The sequence below is a fragment of the Protobothrops mucrosquamatus genome, unplaced genomic scaffold, assembly GCF_001527695.2.
Source record: "Protobothrops mucrosquamatus isolate PMUCROS unplaced genomic scaffold, P.Mucros_1.0 scaffold682, whole genome shotgun sequence".
Taxonomy (NCBI): Eukaryota; Metazoa; Chordata; class Lepidosauria; order Squamata; family Viperidae; genus Protobothrops; species Protobothrops mucrosquamatus.
Window position 1 is genome coordinate 485,192 of NW_015386969.1, and position 18,433 is coordinate 503,624.

Consider the following 18,433-nt stretch of genomic DNA (forward strand, 5'->3'; position numbering starts at 1 on the left):
CAGTGGGTCTCCAACCTGTAATGATCTAATCTTTCTAATCCTGAGAGCCAAACCTTGAGACGTCTGCAAGAGCTTGAGACCAAGATAAGACTGGGTCTCACAGCAACAGGGGGCGTGTCAAGTTTTGGCTACTTGGTCTCAGGAGCAGGCATCCAATGGAAACCCACCGGTGGATTCTCCATCTCCTGTACTGGAGAACCCAATTTACCGAGAGGTGGTGTCCTTGTGGTCAGAATGAATCTGAGACCTTATCACATGTATTGTTCTGCTGCTTTCTATGTCAATTTACACGCAGACATACCTTTACCCTACCCGCTAACAAAAACTAAATCTGTTTTGAGGGGAAAGGTGGTTTGTTTCCCATTTGCAGATCAGATGCCTATAATCACCAAGGTGCTAAGTATCTATCTGCAGTGATTTCCATAAAAAAGCATAAAATGTCCTAATCTTGGAGTGATTACATCAACTTTATTTCTTTTTTAATTTATAGTAGTATTTTTTCTCCTTTCTAGTCTTTTCTAGACTCACTGGAGAAGAGCCTAATGCTGGGAAAGATTGAGGGCAATAGAAGAATGGGACGACAGAGAATGAGGTGGCTGGATGGAGTCACTGAAGCAGTAGGCGTGAGCTTAAATGGACTCCAGAAGATGGTAGAGGACAGGAAAGCCTGGAGGAACGTTGTCCATGGGGTCGCGATGGGTCGGACACGACTTCGCAACTAACAACAAGTCTTTTCCAGTAGGTGCAGGCTCTGCTTTTTTTTTCAGATCAACCAAGTGCTGATCCATTGGTTGTGGCAGGAATTGATCGCTTGTAGCCCAAGCCTGATGCCATGGGCTTAGAGTGAGCGACTGGCCTACAGTAACTCAGCCAGTGCTCATGCCTAAGGTGGGACTAGAACTCACAGTCTCCTGGTTTCTAAGCCAGCACCTTAACCAGTATACCAAACTGCCTCTTTTAATTAATCCTTGTTATTGCTATTAAATATATATTATAATAAGAACATTTTATTGTAACTTGTTTAATTTTTTCCTTTCTCCAGGTAATTTCTTATATTTTATATTAGTGTTACACTGCTTTTTGGTACAGATAATCCTCATCTTATGACCCACAATTGAGTCCAGAATTTATTAAATGAGAAATTTGTTAAGTGAGTTTTGTCCCATTTTATGACTTTTCTTGCCACATTTGTTAAGTGAATCACTGCAGTTGTTAAATAATAATAATGATGATGATGATGATGATGGAGTTGGAAGGTACCTTGGAGGTCATGTAGTCCAACCCCCTGCTCAGGCAGGAAGTAACATGGTTGTTAAGTGAATCTGGCTTCCCCATTGACTGCTTGTCGGAAGGTAACAACATGAGTCTGGGACATTGCAACCATCATAAATATGAACCATCTGTCAAGCATCCAAATGTAAATCACATGACCATGGGAATGCTACAACGGTCATAAGTGTGAAAAATTGTCATGTCACTTTTTTCAGTGCTGTTGTAACTTTGAATGGTCACTAGATGAACTGTTGTAAGTCGAGGATTACCAGTATTTGGTCATTGCTTTTGTATATTTTTTTAAACTTGCATTTCATTGACTGTAATTAATTTGAATGACAGCTCTTGACAAAAACATTTCCTACATCTTATCTAATGACTGAATTCATAGATGCAACTAGTTAAGAGTCATTCTTAAAAGTGATAAAAATCAGTAGCTATTAGTTTGCGAATAAGTGTGATGCAGGGAAACTAGATGGCTTCCTTTTGCACTTGATTGGCCACTATAAGAACATAGTGCAGGATTAGATGAAAATGAAGAGAAGGACTAGTGGTGACAGAATAGCAGTGTTCCAATATCTCAGGGGCTGCCACAAAGAAGAGGGAGTCAAGCTATTCTCCAAAGCGCCTGAAGGCAGGACAAAAAGCAACAGATGGAAACTAACCAAGGAGAGAAGCAACCTAGAACTAAGGAGAAATTCCTGACAGAACAATTAATCAGTGGAACAACTTGCATCCAGAAGTTGTGAAGGGCCCAACAATGGAAGTTTTAAATAAGAGATTGGACAACCATTTGTCTGAAATGGTGTAAGGTTTCCTGCCTGAGCAGGAGGGTGGACCAGAAAATCTCCAAGGTTTATTTCTATTCCCATTCCATTCCATTCTATTCTATTCATAGGTCAGGGATCTCATCCGTCAGGCCTCTCTTTATGTCCTTACTGCTAATAGGCCTGTCCCCAGAAAAGTGGGGAAAAACCTTTCCCACAATGTAATGATAAATTGCTTCTTAAGTACCTTAAAGTCCTATCCTGATTACAGAGGTAAGGTCTTGTTTCTGGGTGAGTGCAAAACATCTCGTTTTGAAGTGTTTCTAGCACAAAATGTCATAAAACACTTTGAGTGCAGAACTGCTGTCTTGAATGTGAATCACTTCCAAATGTTTGAAACCGATAATTTCATAACAGTTCTGCAAAATTTCAGATTTAAAATGGTTCAAAATAAAGTATTTTTGCATGCCCTTATTCTTTTCCTAGCTTCACAGTAATAGGAATATTAGGGCTAAGGTAAAGTTCTAGGAAGGTTTGATATAAAATCTGGGAGATCTCTTCTTTGTTGGACCTGGAACAAAAGCCATCTTGTCCTTTAAAAGCAACAGAAAGCTATGTGTGCTAAGAACATGACTATACATGAAAAGGGAAGAATCCAAAATTAAATCAGAAGACATATCCTTGAGAATAACCAGAGAAAATCGCCTGTCTCAACATTAAAAAAAAAAGCTATCATACTGCCCAAGGGCTGAACGGATCTTGAAGTTGACTTGCAGAAGATTTATGTCTATATTAATGCTTTACTGGAACACTTTAATAGGAACAGAATATAACTTGGCAAGATTGTTATTTCAACAAAAAGGTGCAAATTTACATTTTGGTAGTGCCATGCCTGCTTGAGTTATAGGCCTAACTACAACATTAAAAGTCTACAAAGCAGTTAAGTATTTAATGTTTAATTGCTCACTGCCCAAAGTTGGACTAAAACAGTGCTAGGCTGCATTAACAGAGGGATAGAATCAAGATCACGTGAAGTATTAATACCACTTTACAATGCCTTGGAACACTGCATCCAGTTTTGGTCACCACGATGTAAAAAAGATGTTGAGACTCTAGAAAGAGTAGAGAGAAGACCAACAAAGATGATTAGGGGACTGGGGGCTAAAACATGTAAGGAATGGTTGCTGGAATTGGGTATGTCTAGTTTAAGGAAGAGAAGGACGAGGGGGGACATGATAGCAGTGTTCCAATATCTCAGGGGCTGCCACAAAGAAGAGGGCGTTAAGCTATTTTCCAAAGCACCTGAAGGCAGGACAAGAAGCAATGGATGGAAACTAATCAAGGAGAGAAGCAACCTAGAACTAAGGAGAAACTTCCTGACAGTTAGAACAATTAACCAGTAGAACAACCTGCCTCCAGAAGCGGTGAATGCTCCAACACTGGAAGTTTTAAAGAAGAGACTGGATAGCCATTTGTCTGAAATAGTATAGGGTTTCCTGCCTGAGCCCAGGGTTGGACTAGATGACCTCCAAGGTCCCTTCCAACTTTATTATTATTATTATTATTATTATTATTATTATTATTATTATTATTTATTCTGCTCTACTAATATAAATGTTAAGTTGGCAATAAAATTCAAACTGTTTGATCCTTTGGGTATTGCTTTGCCAAGGTTTGCTGATCTAAATAAAGACTTCACTCAAGATTTAAGTCATAACATTTCTTCAAGACTTTGTGGATCCCCTGTGATGACATCGCGGTCCCTCAGGGGCCCGTGGACCATAGGTTGAGAACTATTGCTCTAGGATATGGCCTCCAGTTCTGATCCACTATTTTAGGCTCCATAATTCCCAGATAAATCATCAAGACAATTTTTCTCTAGTGAAAATGCAGTGTCTTTTGAAGGCAGAAATGCATCTCTGCACTATTTTCTATGAAAGGATTTTTATATATTCCTATAGTTTTCAGAGACACTGCCCAGTAAATAAGGGTTAGGAAATAATGCTTTTTAAAACTACATCAAAGTTATAAATATTCATTTTGCACAAAACCCATCTCCATCTATTCATCTGAAACTTGCCAGAATTTGTCATCATAAAAACAATTATGCGTATCAGTAAAGTTATTTTTCCCCTAAAATAAATAAAATTATAAGCACTTTCATTAAAGTAAGAATTTAAAGAAACCTAGCTCTAGTGCTTGTATATTTTTCCCCCCTCAAAACTGAGGAAGATTTGTCACTCAAGAAGAATCTGGGCTTGCAAATATCACTCTGTTCTGTTAAACAGTAAAAGAGTGATGGACTTCAATAATTTTCCAATGCTAGTCAACACAAATCATATTTATGCCTTGGTTGGAGAGGCAAATTTCTAATTCAGTTTAAATGAAACTAGGCTTTTTTCAAAGCACTGAATTAGAACAGAATAAAATCTGGTGGGCACCAAACACTCCTTATGGTTCTTAATATTCCTCTATCATTTCTCAGACAAATGGAGCAAAGCTTTTGAAACAAAGCAATGATTATGCAGCCTTTCAAAACAAGAAACAGATGATCCAAGATCTACAATTTTGGCCACCCTTATTGTCCAGTCTTTTTCCTTATACAAATGGAGAGAAGGCTGCCTGAAGATGCTTATCATTTAGCTTAGTTTCCTTGTTTGTATGTCTGAGGGCACTTGATTCAATTACCTTGTTGAAGCTAAGTAGGCCTGGATCTGAATAGGAAGTGACCTAGGAATTCTATGAGCTTAGAACCTCAAACTGCATTTGGCTTTTGCCTAGCGCAGGGGTAGGCAACCTCGGCTCTTTTATGACTCGTGGACTTCAACTCCCAGAATTCCTCAGCCAGCCATGCTGGCTCAGGAATTCTGGAAGTTGAAGTCCACGAGTCATAAAAGAGCCAAGGTTGCCTACCCCTGGCCTAGTGTTTACTTCCACTTTCTAAAGGACCATATCAAGTAGTGAAGTTGATGATGCTACTCATACAATCCATTAAGACAGTGGTTCTCAACCTTTTTAATGCCGCAACCCCAACCGGTCGTAAGTCGAGGACTAAACCGGTCGTAGATCGAGGACTAAACCGGTCGTAAGTCGAGGACTAAACCGGTTGTAAGTCGAGGACTACCCAACCAGTCGTAAGTCGAGGACTTTCCCTGCCCGGGAGCACCACGCATGCATGGTTCCGCCCCCTGCGCTGGCCGAGGCGTAGCTGGCAAGCGGCAGAGACGGAGCAGGCCGACCACCAGCTGGCCCAGCCCAAGGGAGGTAAGGCACCCGCCGGAAAAGGGAAAAAAAATGGACAAAAAAAAATGGCGGACAAAAAAATGGCGGACAGCCTTGCTTGGCGACCCCCGTGAAATGGTCGATCGACCCCAAATGGGGTCCCGACCCACAGGTTGAGAACCACTGTTGTAGAGCCTCTTTATGTGCTTGTACTCTTTTCTTTTGCATTATTTTTCTTTGGTTTGTTGAGAACCACTGCATTAAGAGCATATTGCAGTAAAAAGCTGGTTAATAGGGCTATGTAGCACTTCAGATACAAAGGCAAAAAAGCGTTTCAGATATGTGCCAAGGGCAGGAAGCTGTGTCACTCCTTATACCCTATGTGGTTTTCTCTCCCTGCAATCACGCAGCAACTGTGGAGAGAGCTATGGTGGTCCCTGGACAAAGCATGGCTGCTTTAAGTAGTTGTGGATAGGTGCAAAATAAGTGCCCCAGTGTGCTCTGAAGCACTTTTTGCCTTTCCAACCAAAACATTACTCAGCGTTACTGATCATGCACTAAAATTTTCCATCCAAAGGCATTCCGAACAAATCAATTTGATAAACACTAAGCAGTTTTATCGTGATCAATAAATGGAATCTTGAAAGTAATAGCCAAATGTTACAAATATTGTATAATAAAAACATAATTTAAATGAAAAACGTACTAGAACATTTTTGGCATCTATTGATTTAACATCTGCCGATTCTGAAAACCACTCAATCTACTTCCATAAACTACATTTAAAAAAACTATATAACATTTATAATATTTTCATATAATACAATTTTATACAAGCTTATGACAAAATATTTTCTGTCTATTTTATCATAAAATGTTCATTTTTCGATTTCTAATTGCCAGATTCAGAGAAATGGAGAACTGGAAGAATTCTAATTTGTATAATTAATGTAGAAGATACACATCGGGTATTCATTTCCAAATATGGACTAAACCAAAGCATTAAGCATTCTTCTATTAAGTTTAATCCTGAAAGTAATTCAGGGGACAGAATATGTTTTTCTTTCTCCCTACCTTCCACAACATCACAGAATAATTTATAATGTGCATTCCCTCCTGTTGACAGCAATGATCAATCAGTTATCTGCATAAGAAAGCAACAGTCTAGCAGAGATCTCCAGCTTACTGTAAGAAGTGATTCTAAATTCTGTTCTTTACTAAGCCTGCATCAGCAATACTTTACTATGTGGTTTCAAGCAGAATAAACAAACTAGCTGAAAAATGTCAGTGATTTGACCACAGATCTATTGCTGCTACAATGTTTGACATTTGCTGTTCCAACAAAGAGACAGCAAAAGAAACAAAAGGGGACTTTACATTACACCTGTCCTGGGCTTTGTATAACGCAGAAAGGAGGGAAAGCAAAACAAAAGTAAAACAAAATGAAAATTATGACAAAGGATAATAGAACACCCACATCTTAATCTGAGTGATCGTCAGAAATCCACAATTAACTTGTGGTAATTAACTCCGAGACTGTTAGCCTGCTCACTATTATTTATTTTCTAACTGCGAATAGAATAAGTATCTACATCATTGTAGAAATTATTCTTTTATATAAAAAAATCCCTGAAAAGAATGGATCCCTATTTTTACCATTGTAAGAAAAAAACTGCGCAACAAACAATATCTGTCAAAAATTAAAAATTAAAATAAAATAAAATTGAAATAAAATATGAAAATAATAAAAATATTTAAAAAGAAACAAAAAAGGGCAGACTCGATGGACCATTAGGGTTTTTTTTCCTGCAGTCAGTTTTTTATGTTTCTAATCTAACCAGAGAAACTAGCAATCAGGTGTGCTCTACAACTCTCTATCCATACCATTTTAATATGCAGAGACTGATATAGCAAGATAGATGTTTGTTTGAAAAATGTTGATAACGGTGTCTATAGCTCCTCTCAGCATAGGCTCTTAAAGGAATTCCTAAATGGTACAGGTAATCCTTGTTTAGCAACTGCTTTGGATAGCAACTGCAGTTACAATGGGAATGAAAAGTAACCTCGTGACCAAGCCTGGCATTCACGGCCTTCACAAGTCAGTGAAGGGAAGCTGAAGTGTGATCATAAGCACAATCATAGTTTCACCTAGTGAGCGCTCTGTCCCTTAACAACCAAGTTGCTGGTCTCAGTTGTGACTAAACAATAATTTGCCTTATTGTTCCCCTCAAATTGAAACTGCAAATCAGCAGCTGAAAATATTATAGATGGATTGAATTGGCTTAGGAACCTGAAATGAAGCAGAATGACTTCTTTATTTCATAACTCCTGTTACGTTTTTTTCATAGCTAGCTCTGTAGTCAAACAACCAAAATGATCTATCTGTATGCATGGACATCACCAGATGGAGTACACAGAAATCAGACAACATTATTACTAAAGAAGCTCATCTACAGCATCAAAGACATAGCCAGGTGCTGACTGTGGAACAGATCATTAACTTGTTATGTGCCAGTTCCAGTTAAGTTAAAGAAGAAAGCCAACCAGTTTCCACAACATGATCTTGAGCATATATCCACCATTTTTAAAAGAACACCAGGGAGCACTTTGAAGTCTTGAATTTAATTAGTAGAGAATCACAGGAAGTGTGGAATGAACTTAAAGAAGTTGTTAAAGATTAATATGGAAATAGAATGCCAAAAACCCAAAAGCAGAAGAAAACAATCTGGGTATCAAAATAAACTGTGGAAATTGCCAAGAAGAAAAGAGAAAGACAAAAATTTCGAAAAGGAACTGAAAAAGAGTTCCAGAAAGCTGTGACAAAGGACAAGAATCAAGTATATTATTGCAACAAAATCTGTAAAGACACTGAAAATGGAAACAGATATGGAAAAACAAAGAAAATTTTCTGAAAGATCTGTGAATTCAGAAGGAAATTCCATTTTTGAATTGGTATGGACACCAATGGACAGAGTATCTAATTCAAAACAGATCAAAGATGGATGGAGTATTCTGAAATACTATAAAGATGTCAACATCCAAAATACCTTAAAAGATATTCCCTACTTACAAGAACTTCTAATACTAAAAGATAAAATTAGATCAGCACTCTGGTTATTATCAAGTAAGAAGGCTACAGGAACTGATGGAATACCCAAAGAAATGTAGCAAGCAATAGAAGAATCAATAAAGGTCCTAACGAAGCTATGCCACCAAATCTGTAGAACAAGACAGTGGCCAGCCAATTGGAAAAAGTCAATTTACATCCCAATACCAAAAAAAGAGACACAACAGGGTATGCTTCACATGCTGGCAAAATAAAGCTTAGGATCATCCAACACACATTAGAGGCCCATGTGGAAAAAGAGAAACCAGGCATTTAATCTGGTTTTAGAAAAGACCAAAGAACATGAGACATTATTGCTGATACACCCTGGATAATTGAAAAAGTCAAGAATACAAAAAAAAGGTCAAATAAATATTTTGTTGATTATAGAAAGGCTTTGGTTTGTGTTGATGATGTCAAATTGTGGAATGTCCTTTAGAAAAATTCAGAATATTTCACTGTTCTCATGCAAAACCTATATGCTGGTCAGAAATCCATAGGAGGACAGAGCATGACAAAACAGATTAGCTCTGGGATGGCACAGGAGTGGGACAAGGCCGTGTGCTCTCCTCTTATTTATTCAAACTATATGCTGAATATGTATTAATGGAAGTAAAATTTGAAAAAAAAAATAGGTAGTCCTCGACTTAAGACTACAATTACGACCAGAATTCCTATTGCTAAGCAAGGCTGTTGTTAAGTGAATCATGCCTGATTTTACAACCTTTTTGCCATGGTTGTTAAGTGAATCACTGCAGTTAAGTAAAGGAAGGAACTGTCAGAAATACATGCTGGTTGCCAAGTGCCTGAACGCTGATCAGGTGACACTGGGAATGCTGCAAGAGTCCTAAATGTAAGGATCTATTGCAGTGTTTCTCAACCTTAGCAACTTTCAGATGTGCGGACTTCAACTCCCAGAATTCCCCAGCTGGCTGGATGGCTGGGGGAATTCTAGGCGCTGGAAGTCTGCATATCTGAAAATCGCTAAGGTTGAGAAACATTGCAATAGATCCTTATACCTTTTAAGGATCCTTACACTTTTTAAGCCACTTTTTTCAATGCACTGTAACTTCAAACAGTAGCCAAATGAATGGCTGTATTTTTAGGTTTACCTGTAGGGTTTTTAAATTGAAGGAATAAACATTAATAAGCTGTACTACTCTGATAGCTGAAAATGCATAGGATCTGCAAGCTCTATTAATGAAAGTCAAGGATCACAGTGAATAAATGTGACTAAGATTAAATATAAAGAAGACTAAATGACAACAGGTAGAACAACCAGTCTTAGAATTGGTAATGAAGATGGATACTTTCTGCCTTTTATGATCAACCATCAACATTAAATACATCAAGAAATACATTGCAGGCTAGAACTTCGTAGAGCAGCCATGAAGACCTTGGAAAATATATTCAGATTCTATAATATCTATATCTAAAGAGATCAGAATTGTGCAAGCCATGGTGTTTCCTGTGATAATCGGTGTAAATAAAAATTAGCTTTGAAGAAGCAAGATATGAAGAATCTTGATGCTTTGGTGTTGAAGAAAATTCCTGAGAAAACTGTGAAAAGCCAAAAAAAAAAAACCCCAAAACAAACAAACCAAAAACAAACAAAACCCAACAAATCATCAAACAAATGGACCCAGAGTTCCCACTCAAGGCACAAATGACCAGGATAAAATTACCCATTATCCAAAGGCCTGGAGCTCCCTATAGAAGCCTCAAATGCTGGGAAAAGTGGAATGAGAAAGAAGAAGGAAAACCAGCAATAAGGTAGGTGGACTCAGTTACACTGGCAATGGGTGCGCAGCTGGAAGCAATAGAGGACTAGGTCAGGGACAGACTGCCATAGAGAAAATCTATCTATGGATTTCTAAGAGTTGATCCCTACTTGATTGCACGTAATCAATTAATCAATCAACCCTTCACAAGATGGAAGGGATTCCCATATCAGAATATTTTATGAAACAGACCAAACTCAAGTCTTTCTGCATCATAAATCAGTATCCAAGATAGTGTATAGAGCACTGCCACATCTTATAGCTTTAGGCCAGTAATGCAAAGTTGTTGTATCAAGAACAAAGTCCAATATGCTGGTACAAAGGTCGAAAATAAAGATCTCAGTGTTTCAAATGTGGCTGTTGAAACAGTAGGTTTGTAGAAAGATTTCTAAAATACAACTTCCAAGCAGGACATCTGACCAGAACAATGGAACTACTTCCAAACTTCTAAAAAGAATGCTGATACTAACAACAGTAGTATTATGAATTAACTTAAAATTTTTCATTTCCTAATTCAAAAATTGTTGCTATTGCTGCTATATATTTTTGTTGAACAGAATTATCTGCTCAGACAGGGAAACCTGAGAAACAATGTGATACAGTGGTTAAAATGCTGGATCTGAATTTAAAAAAACAGCATATCTTTGGCCATTAACAGCATCTCATTTTATCTCTTTCTCAAGAATTATGATAGAAGGAATTAAATCCATGAAAAGAAGATGCAAATGTAATAAATATCTATACGATCATGTAACTTTATTATAATTACAATTTTATACCCTTTTAAAAGATAATATTCTCAAAGCAGTTTACAAAATAAAAGTATAGAATACAACAAACTAAAAACATGATACAAATAAAAATAATAATTAAGTGTTAAAATATAACAGAGAAAACAGTGGAATAAAACCTCCAAGGATTGAGAACAAATTAAGGGGATGGCAGATCCTGTCTTTTGTCCCTACTCATCTGACAGATCTAATTGGCAGGCACATGAGAGAAGGCTTCCAAAGCTAATCTTAGCATTCAGACAAGTTCATACAGGTTTAGGATGGTATGCTACTTCCTTTGTCAGTGGGGTTTTGGATTATCAAACAGTGTGCAAATACAACTTCAGAGTAGTGCATAAGCCAAAGAAGCATTTGAACATACTATTCTAGTGAACTCTGAAGAATAGTATTTTATTGTAAAACTAAAGAACAACCATTTTGGTTGTGTTCAGGAATACATTACATTCAGTGATATAACAAAATGATTTTGAAACGAATTAAAAACTTCATGCATTTGGATAACATACATCCTAAGCATGACTTATCAGATACAAGCAATGCAAAGATAGCTATATCAAATCAATTGGTCAGCTTCAATCAGACACATTACATTTAAACCAAACCATGGATGACTATTTTCTGGCTGGGTTGTTGGGGACAAGGTAAGCCAATAGTTGGAAGCAGGAATGTTCACTGATATCCAGATTGGTCTTTGCTGTATTGTTCAACAGGTCCACTATAAATACAATCAAATAACAAAGATGTCAGGCATCACCCCATTACCACTATCAAAATACAGGATGAGACAATTCTTGATTTCCTTCATGTCAGGGGGAAAAGAAAATCTAAAGTGGCCCAAAACTGCTTTGACAACAAAGCGGTTAAATCAGCATTAAATGCAATGTACTTATCTTTTGATTTTTATTTAAAATTATCACTAAATAGACTATAAAGAGCAGTTTTATAAACCAAAATAATTACCAGTTAGACTTAATTTCTTCTATATAAATTTCAAACTGAAAACTAAAATGCAGGAAAGAGAATAATTTTTATGAACTCAAGTGAAAGATTTGTTACCTGTTCTACTGGGTACATGCATATCATTAGCAAATGTGACCTAGATATTCTTTCTCTTCCAATTTATGTGATGTGTTTCAGTCTATGACCAATCATTTTCTCCAAAATGAAGACCAAGAAATAGCTACTTCCTCTAAAGATACAGTAGATCAGATTCCTACCCTAAAAGATGCTTCTTTCCTCTACTGCCCCAGCATAGGCAAGCTACTGGATAAATTACAGCTTGGTGATTTGGCACCTTTCTTGTACAGAGAGATTCCAGCTGGATCAGATAGTAAATAAACACTTTAGACTCTAAGGACAATCAATTAATTAGAATATTTAATCTTAACCTAAATGGACAAGTACAGTAGTCTAATCTCATAGAAGCCAGTTATCTATATTAATGTTGATGAATAAAGGATGTCTTTATTAGGCTGGAGTCATTGTGAACTTTCACAAAAATAATTGTCAATAAATAGGATTTATGAATCAACATTCATAGGACTGCATAATTAATATGTTAGCATTTCTTATCACTTCACTTATATAGACATCAGGACAAAGATATTGGGTTGCCACAGAATGCTTTTTTACTAAAAATGTTTGCTTTAGAAATATATTTATTCTTTACCCTCTCATTTGAAACAATTATCTCCATAGAGAGCTCTCAACACCCAAACCTCTTTGGTCACTTTTTCAACAGAAAGGAAATTCCATTTTAGGGATGGAAGCTTTTAATTTGGCAAAAAAAAAAATTGTTACTCACTCTTATGAAGTATTATGTAGAACAAGTTTTTCAACATTTTATTTGGCATCAGCCCTTTCTGAACCCATTATTAACTCATTGAGACCCTATTAAGAATTATTAAGAATATCATGTGATCTACATCAATGCTGTCCAAATCCGAATCTCCAGACATACTGGACAATTTCCTCCATTTATTTGCCTAATATCCTTTTAAGCCATCACTACAACTTCTGGCAATAATGTTTACAACTTTGTGCTGTAGACAAAGATGTAGGTTTCCTGGAAAATTTTGAATTGGGAAAAAATTTCTACACAAATAAATTTGTTACCAGTAGTATCTACCCACCTGAGCAATTACTTTCCCCAGAGACAATCCTTTCCTAATCAAGCTAGGAACCACCCCACCATGTGGCTTATATGCAAAATATATCAGTTAGCTACTTCTTCTTTTTCTCTACATTTTCTCTGATAATAAACCGAGACAGGAAAAGCTATGGGGAAGTCACAAGTTATAATTGGAATATAATGTTATTTGAACTCTCATCAAATTCAGTGAATGGTAATAAGCAGTTGCAGAATAGAAATCTTGTCTGTAAACACCTCAACAGTCTCCAGATTGTCCTCATAATCTCTGTTGCTTACAACAAGCCAGCAAAGACTGAACAGTCTTCTTAAAACCAACTGAAAGCAAACAGTAGTATTTAAAAACTTGGCTTGAACACAGACAACCAAGGTCGAAATCCTATCCAGCTACAAGGTTCCCTCAGCAATCATCTCTTCAATCATAGATCTGTCAAATAACAAACATGTATAATTCACGTCTAAAACATTGGATTGTTTTAGGGAATCATCACTTTTGCAAAATACAGAATAACGAGTTTGAAAGGATCTTGGAGGTCTTCTAACCCAACCCCCTGCTTAAGCAGGAGACCCTATACTATTTTAGACAAATGGTTGTCCAATCCCTTCTTAAAAGCCTCCAGTGTTGGAGCACCCACAACTTCTGAAGGCAAGCTGTTCCACTGGTTGATTGTTCTTACTGTCAGGAAATTTCTCCTTAGTTCTAGGTTGCTTCTCTCTTTGTTCACTTTCCATCCATTGCTTGTCTTGCTTTCAGGTGCTTTGGAGAATAGGTTGACCCCCTCTTCTTTGTGGCAGCCCTTCAAATATTGGAACATTGCTATCATGTCGCCCATAGTTCTTTTCACTAGACTACATACCCAATTCCTGCAATTATTCTTCATATGTTTTAGCCTTCAGCCACACACCCCCAATCATATTTGGTATTGTTGTTGTTGTTGTTGTTAATTGCGAAGTCGTGTCCGACCCATCGCGACCCCATGGACAACGTTCAGGATTTATTTATAAAATTTATTGGCTGCCCATCTTACCTCAGGGTAACTGAGATTCTATGATGCTGGGAATGACAGAGTGTATTGGGCTCACAATAAAAAGTAACTTCCTACTAGTGGAACCTACAAAGATCTTACTAAACGTTTACCTAAATGGACGTTCTTATACCTTCAATTAGGACTTGAACTTCAAAAACCATTCAAGTAATGTCAGTGGAGAATATATGCAACTCAGGGTTCAATGATCAAAAGGCACAGAAGGCAAACAGCCCTCTGGCAATTATCTGGGCCTTATCCTCCACCCTTCAAGATGCACTGCTTCTGAACGTGGAAGTTCCAAAAAGCTGCCAGAGTTATTATATACATTTCCTCCCGCATCCCAACCATTTGCTTTTTCTAATTTCTGGTGTAAAATGGGCAAGCTCCAATTCCCATCATCCATATAGCAGGGGATGATGGGAGTTGAAACCCACCAGCTCTACACCTAAAGGAACCTGTCAAGTCTCCCTAGAAGGTTTCCTTAGACCAGGGGTAGTCAACCTTGGCTCTTTTATGACTCGTGGACTTCAATTCCCAGAATTCCTGAGCCAGCTTAGCTGGCTCAGGAATTCTGGGAGTTGAAGTCCACGAGTCATAAAAGAGCCAAGGTTGACTACCCCTGCCTTAGACTCTCTCCACCTCTGATCGTTCCTTTACCAACAGTCCCTCTCCCTTCCCTTCCATCTCCCCCCCACCATGGGCTCTCCTGCCACACCAACAGGCTGCTCGCCCCCTTCTAGCCCAGCCTCAACCAAATCGCCCCTTCACCCATTCCTCGGGGATACTGACTCCCCAGGCCACCGCCCCTCGCTACGGCTCCCGCGCCTGGGCTGTCAAAACACGGCCGGCCACTAGATGGAGGTAAAGATTCAATACTTCCTTGTCTCTCCTTGCTAGCACCCTGCCGGTCGCCTAGATGGGTTCCAGCCCATATACGGCAGCATGACCCTCGGGCCCCAGACACACCCAGCCGGCGAGCCCGGCTGGTTGGGAGCCCGCGGGGACGCCTTCTGAGTCCCCCTCTCCCAGGAGAAGCCAGCCCCGCCAGAGCTGCCAACCCCCTTTCCCTCCCCGCCGAGGAGCGCCTTCCTCTCACGGGCCAAGCTGGCCTGGACTACCGGTCCCCGCTCACCCGAGCCCGTGGTGGCCGCCATCTTGCGCCGCTGTCGCTCCAAGGCCGCCCTCCCCACCGCCCACGTCACTTCAACGCGGGAAGAGAATTGCTGCTGCGGCTAAGGCAAGTGGCTGCGGCAGCCGGAGAGCGGGCGGGCGCAAGACAGGAAGAAAAGGCGACAGCCGCAGGCCACCCAGACCAAAGCCTCTCCGCTTCTGAGTTGGTGCTTGTTTTTCTGGTGCAAATATACTATTTGGAAACGAGCACATCCGGGAGGGCAAGTTTCACTCTCTAATCAGCCCTTGTAGGGAGTTAAAATTTGGGAGCAGCTACAGAAGGGTATTTTTGAGGGGGGTGGGGTGTTGGAAGAAAAAAGATTGGTGGAAAAAACTGCTGCCGGAGTAAATCTCTCTAGCTTGAATTACGGAGATGTAGAGCCCAGGCTGGCATAATAAATCAGGAAGCACGAAAGCGACCTAATAGCCAATATAAGACTTTCCTTCCTGAAAGCCTAATTTCTAGTTGGTTTGCCTAATACGTAGTTTCATGCGAAATGCCTGTCCTATTATTGCACAGAAATTAGCCCCTCTCCTCATCGCCAGTTTTATATTGGATATGTCTGCACACAAAACATGAAAACGTATTTTCTGTAGAATGCGGCAGTTTGGTGTTAGGTTGATTGTGGATAATAAGGAAGGTGGTCCATCGCATTTGAAGGACATGAAGTTTGGATCGTAAGTAAAACAATGGTTTCAAAATTCTCATATTTGAGAAATCTAGTAAGTATGTTACAAAAGACCAGTGTCTCCTCAATCTTACAATTTTTTAAGATGTTTGACTTCAGCTGTCAGAATCCTCCAGCCAGGCATGCCTCCTGAGAAATTCTGGGAGTTGAAGTTTACACATGCTAAACCTAAAGCCTCTGAGGTTGAGAAATACAGGCAGTCCTCCATTGACAACAGTTTAGTGACCGTCCAAAGTTACAATAGCAGTGATTTATGACCATTTATGACCACAGGACCGTTGCAGTGGGACCCCTTCCTTGAAAATAATTTTGTGCCTTCGAATCAGTATTGACTGCTGGTGACTACATGGACAAATCTTCAATTTTCTTGGAACTTTTTAAAACGATTTGCCTTTGCCTTCTTTTTCCTTCTAAGGCTGAAAGAGGGGGACTGCCCCAAGGTCGTCCAGCCGGCTTTGTGCCTAAGGTAGGATTAGACTCATCATCTCTGGGTTTCTGGCTGGATGTCTTTAAACACTGTTCCAAATCTCCATTCAAAACCTAATCACCAGGATTAATAATTTTCTGTATTCAAGTAAAACTGACCCATTAAAACAGAAATTCAGAGGTTATTTAAGGATTCTCCACATACTTCCACAATGGGTGCGTTGACTTAAATGAAGCCCCCTTCTCAAAATTGCTATGATGTAGATAGGAAGGTTCACTCTGGGTGGCTGTGCCTAGTTGATCTTGGCTAATCTCCAAATAAAAAGAAAAAGGCCTAAGTAAATCAGAACTGTTTAGTTTGAAAACTAGTTAGGTAGAAAATCTATGTGGGTAGGTTTTCCCAGACTAGGTTAGAAAAACATCCTGTAGAAAGGCAAACCACTTTCACACTGTTGCTACCAAAATTACATGACTGTGTCTGTGTTATTACCAGGAGTTGACCTCAGTCGGAAAGTCTTTTTAGATCAGAAGAACGGAGCAGGTTGAGTTCAAATAAACCTGGCACTACTCAGAATGTTAAAAGGCTCTGGAAATATATATTTTACAACATCTGGCCAAAATAGCCAAGGGAAGAGAGCTCTAAGAAGACAATAAAATCTACTAATGGTATATACCAGTGCTATCAGCCTAGCAGCTTGAAGGTATGTGGACTTCAGTGGTTGAAATTCACACATCTTGAGGATACCATGGTTGAGAAAAAATGATGTATACAAAGAAAAGATGCTGCTTGATTCCTATGGAAACTGTCCACTTTCCCAGTGAATACGGTTCCAAACCATCAATACAAATTAAACTGGGATTTGTATGTTCTAGCACAGAGGTTCCCAACCGGGGGTGCTCGCTCCCCCTGGGGGTACAAGACGATATTCCAGGGAGTGCGAAAACTTGGGTTTAGAAGTTTCAAAATTATTTTTTATGTTCACGTCATTCAAAATTTGTTTAAGTAAGTTTATTACTTTTGTAAAGGGTGCGAGAATATATCAAAAAGTGTTCTAGGAGTGCAGGGCATAGAAAAGGTTGGGAACCGCTGTTCTAGCAGAAATCATGGAATCTCAGAGGGTGTTTGCTGAAGTCCTGCTGTAGTCCCAGTGCAAAACTGGGAGGTTGAAAATTTCTGATCATACTTCCCCATCTTTGGACTATTTGGCCCTTCTGTAATATCACTGGGGAAGGAATGTAAACCACCATCCTTACTGAAACCCTCTAGGGAGAATTAATTCTGAACGTCAGAAAATTACTGACATAGAACAACCCATATATATTATAACTGCAGCAGTTCACATGCTATGGTTGCACTTGTGTTAAAACCTCAGTGGGAAAGCTAGAATTTTGACTTCCTGTTTTCCTCAGGAATTCAAATTAAAATATCCCTGACAGATTATTGATATCCACTTTACCACAGCCAATGAAGAGATCAATTCCACTTCTATAAATCACTGATTCCATTGCTAGCTGCTCTTCCTGTTAAGAAAGTTTTTAACACACATTCAGCTGGAATCTGCCTTACTGGAATCCAAATCCATTATTTTGTGTGCTGCATTCGAGGAAAAAGGATTGGTTCCCACCTTGATACTTTTCTGGAAAACCCTGAAAATGTCGTTCTGTCAGCAGACCTCGGGATCCCAGATTTATATGGAGCTGATCAAATGGCTGGTTTGTGTTTGTTGCTGCAATGAGAGGGTGAGGTTATTTGGAGTTTATACTGTGGATTTTTAATGTTGTAAGCTGCCTGGAATCAATGTGTGTGAACTGGACATACATCTAATGTTCTTTAGTAAATAGATAAATTCAGGAATGATAGAAAATAGATCTTCACCCTCTTCTGTATAACTTCATTTCAGATATTTGAAGAAGACTATCAGATTTCCACTTTATTTTTTTCAAAGGCAAAGCATGTCTAGCTCCTTCAAGCCTTCTTCACTAGATTTAGTTTTCATTCTCTTTAATTGTTCTTCAACAGCTCTTAGTCCTT

The 18,433-nt window shown here is 38.9% G+C and overlaps 1 protein-coding gene across 2 annotated transcripts in view; it reads right to left on the bottom strand.

The window, feature by feature from the left end:
- The window catches only part of UBE2V1 (ubiquitin conjugating enzyme E2 V1), a 44,635-nt gene extending 29,326 nt beyond the window's left edge, over nt 1-15,309 (bottom strand). Inside the window, exon 1 of one of the 2 annotated variants that reach the window (XM_015818122.1) lies at nt 15,249-15,309. In XM_015818122.1, the coding sequence (XP_015673608.1) occupies nt 15,249-15,270 (22 nt within the window). In that variant the 5' untranslated portion in view covers nt 15,271-15,309. Of the gene's footprint in view, nt 1-11,528; nt 11,655-15,248 lie in introns of those variants that run through there. The other variant, XM_015818123.1, reaches the window with a different exon arrangement.
- Between the last annotated feature and the right edge of the window lie 3,124 nt (nt 15,310-18,433).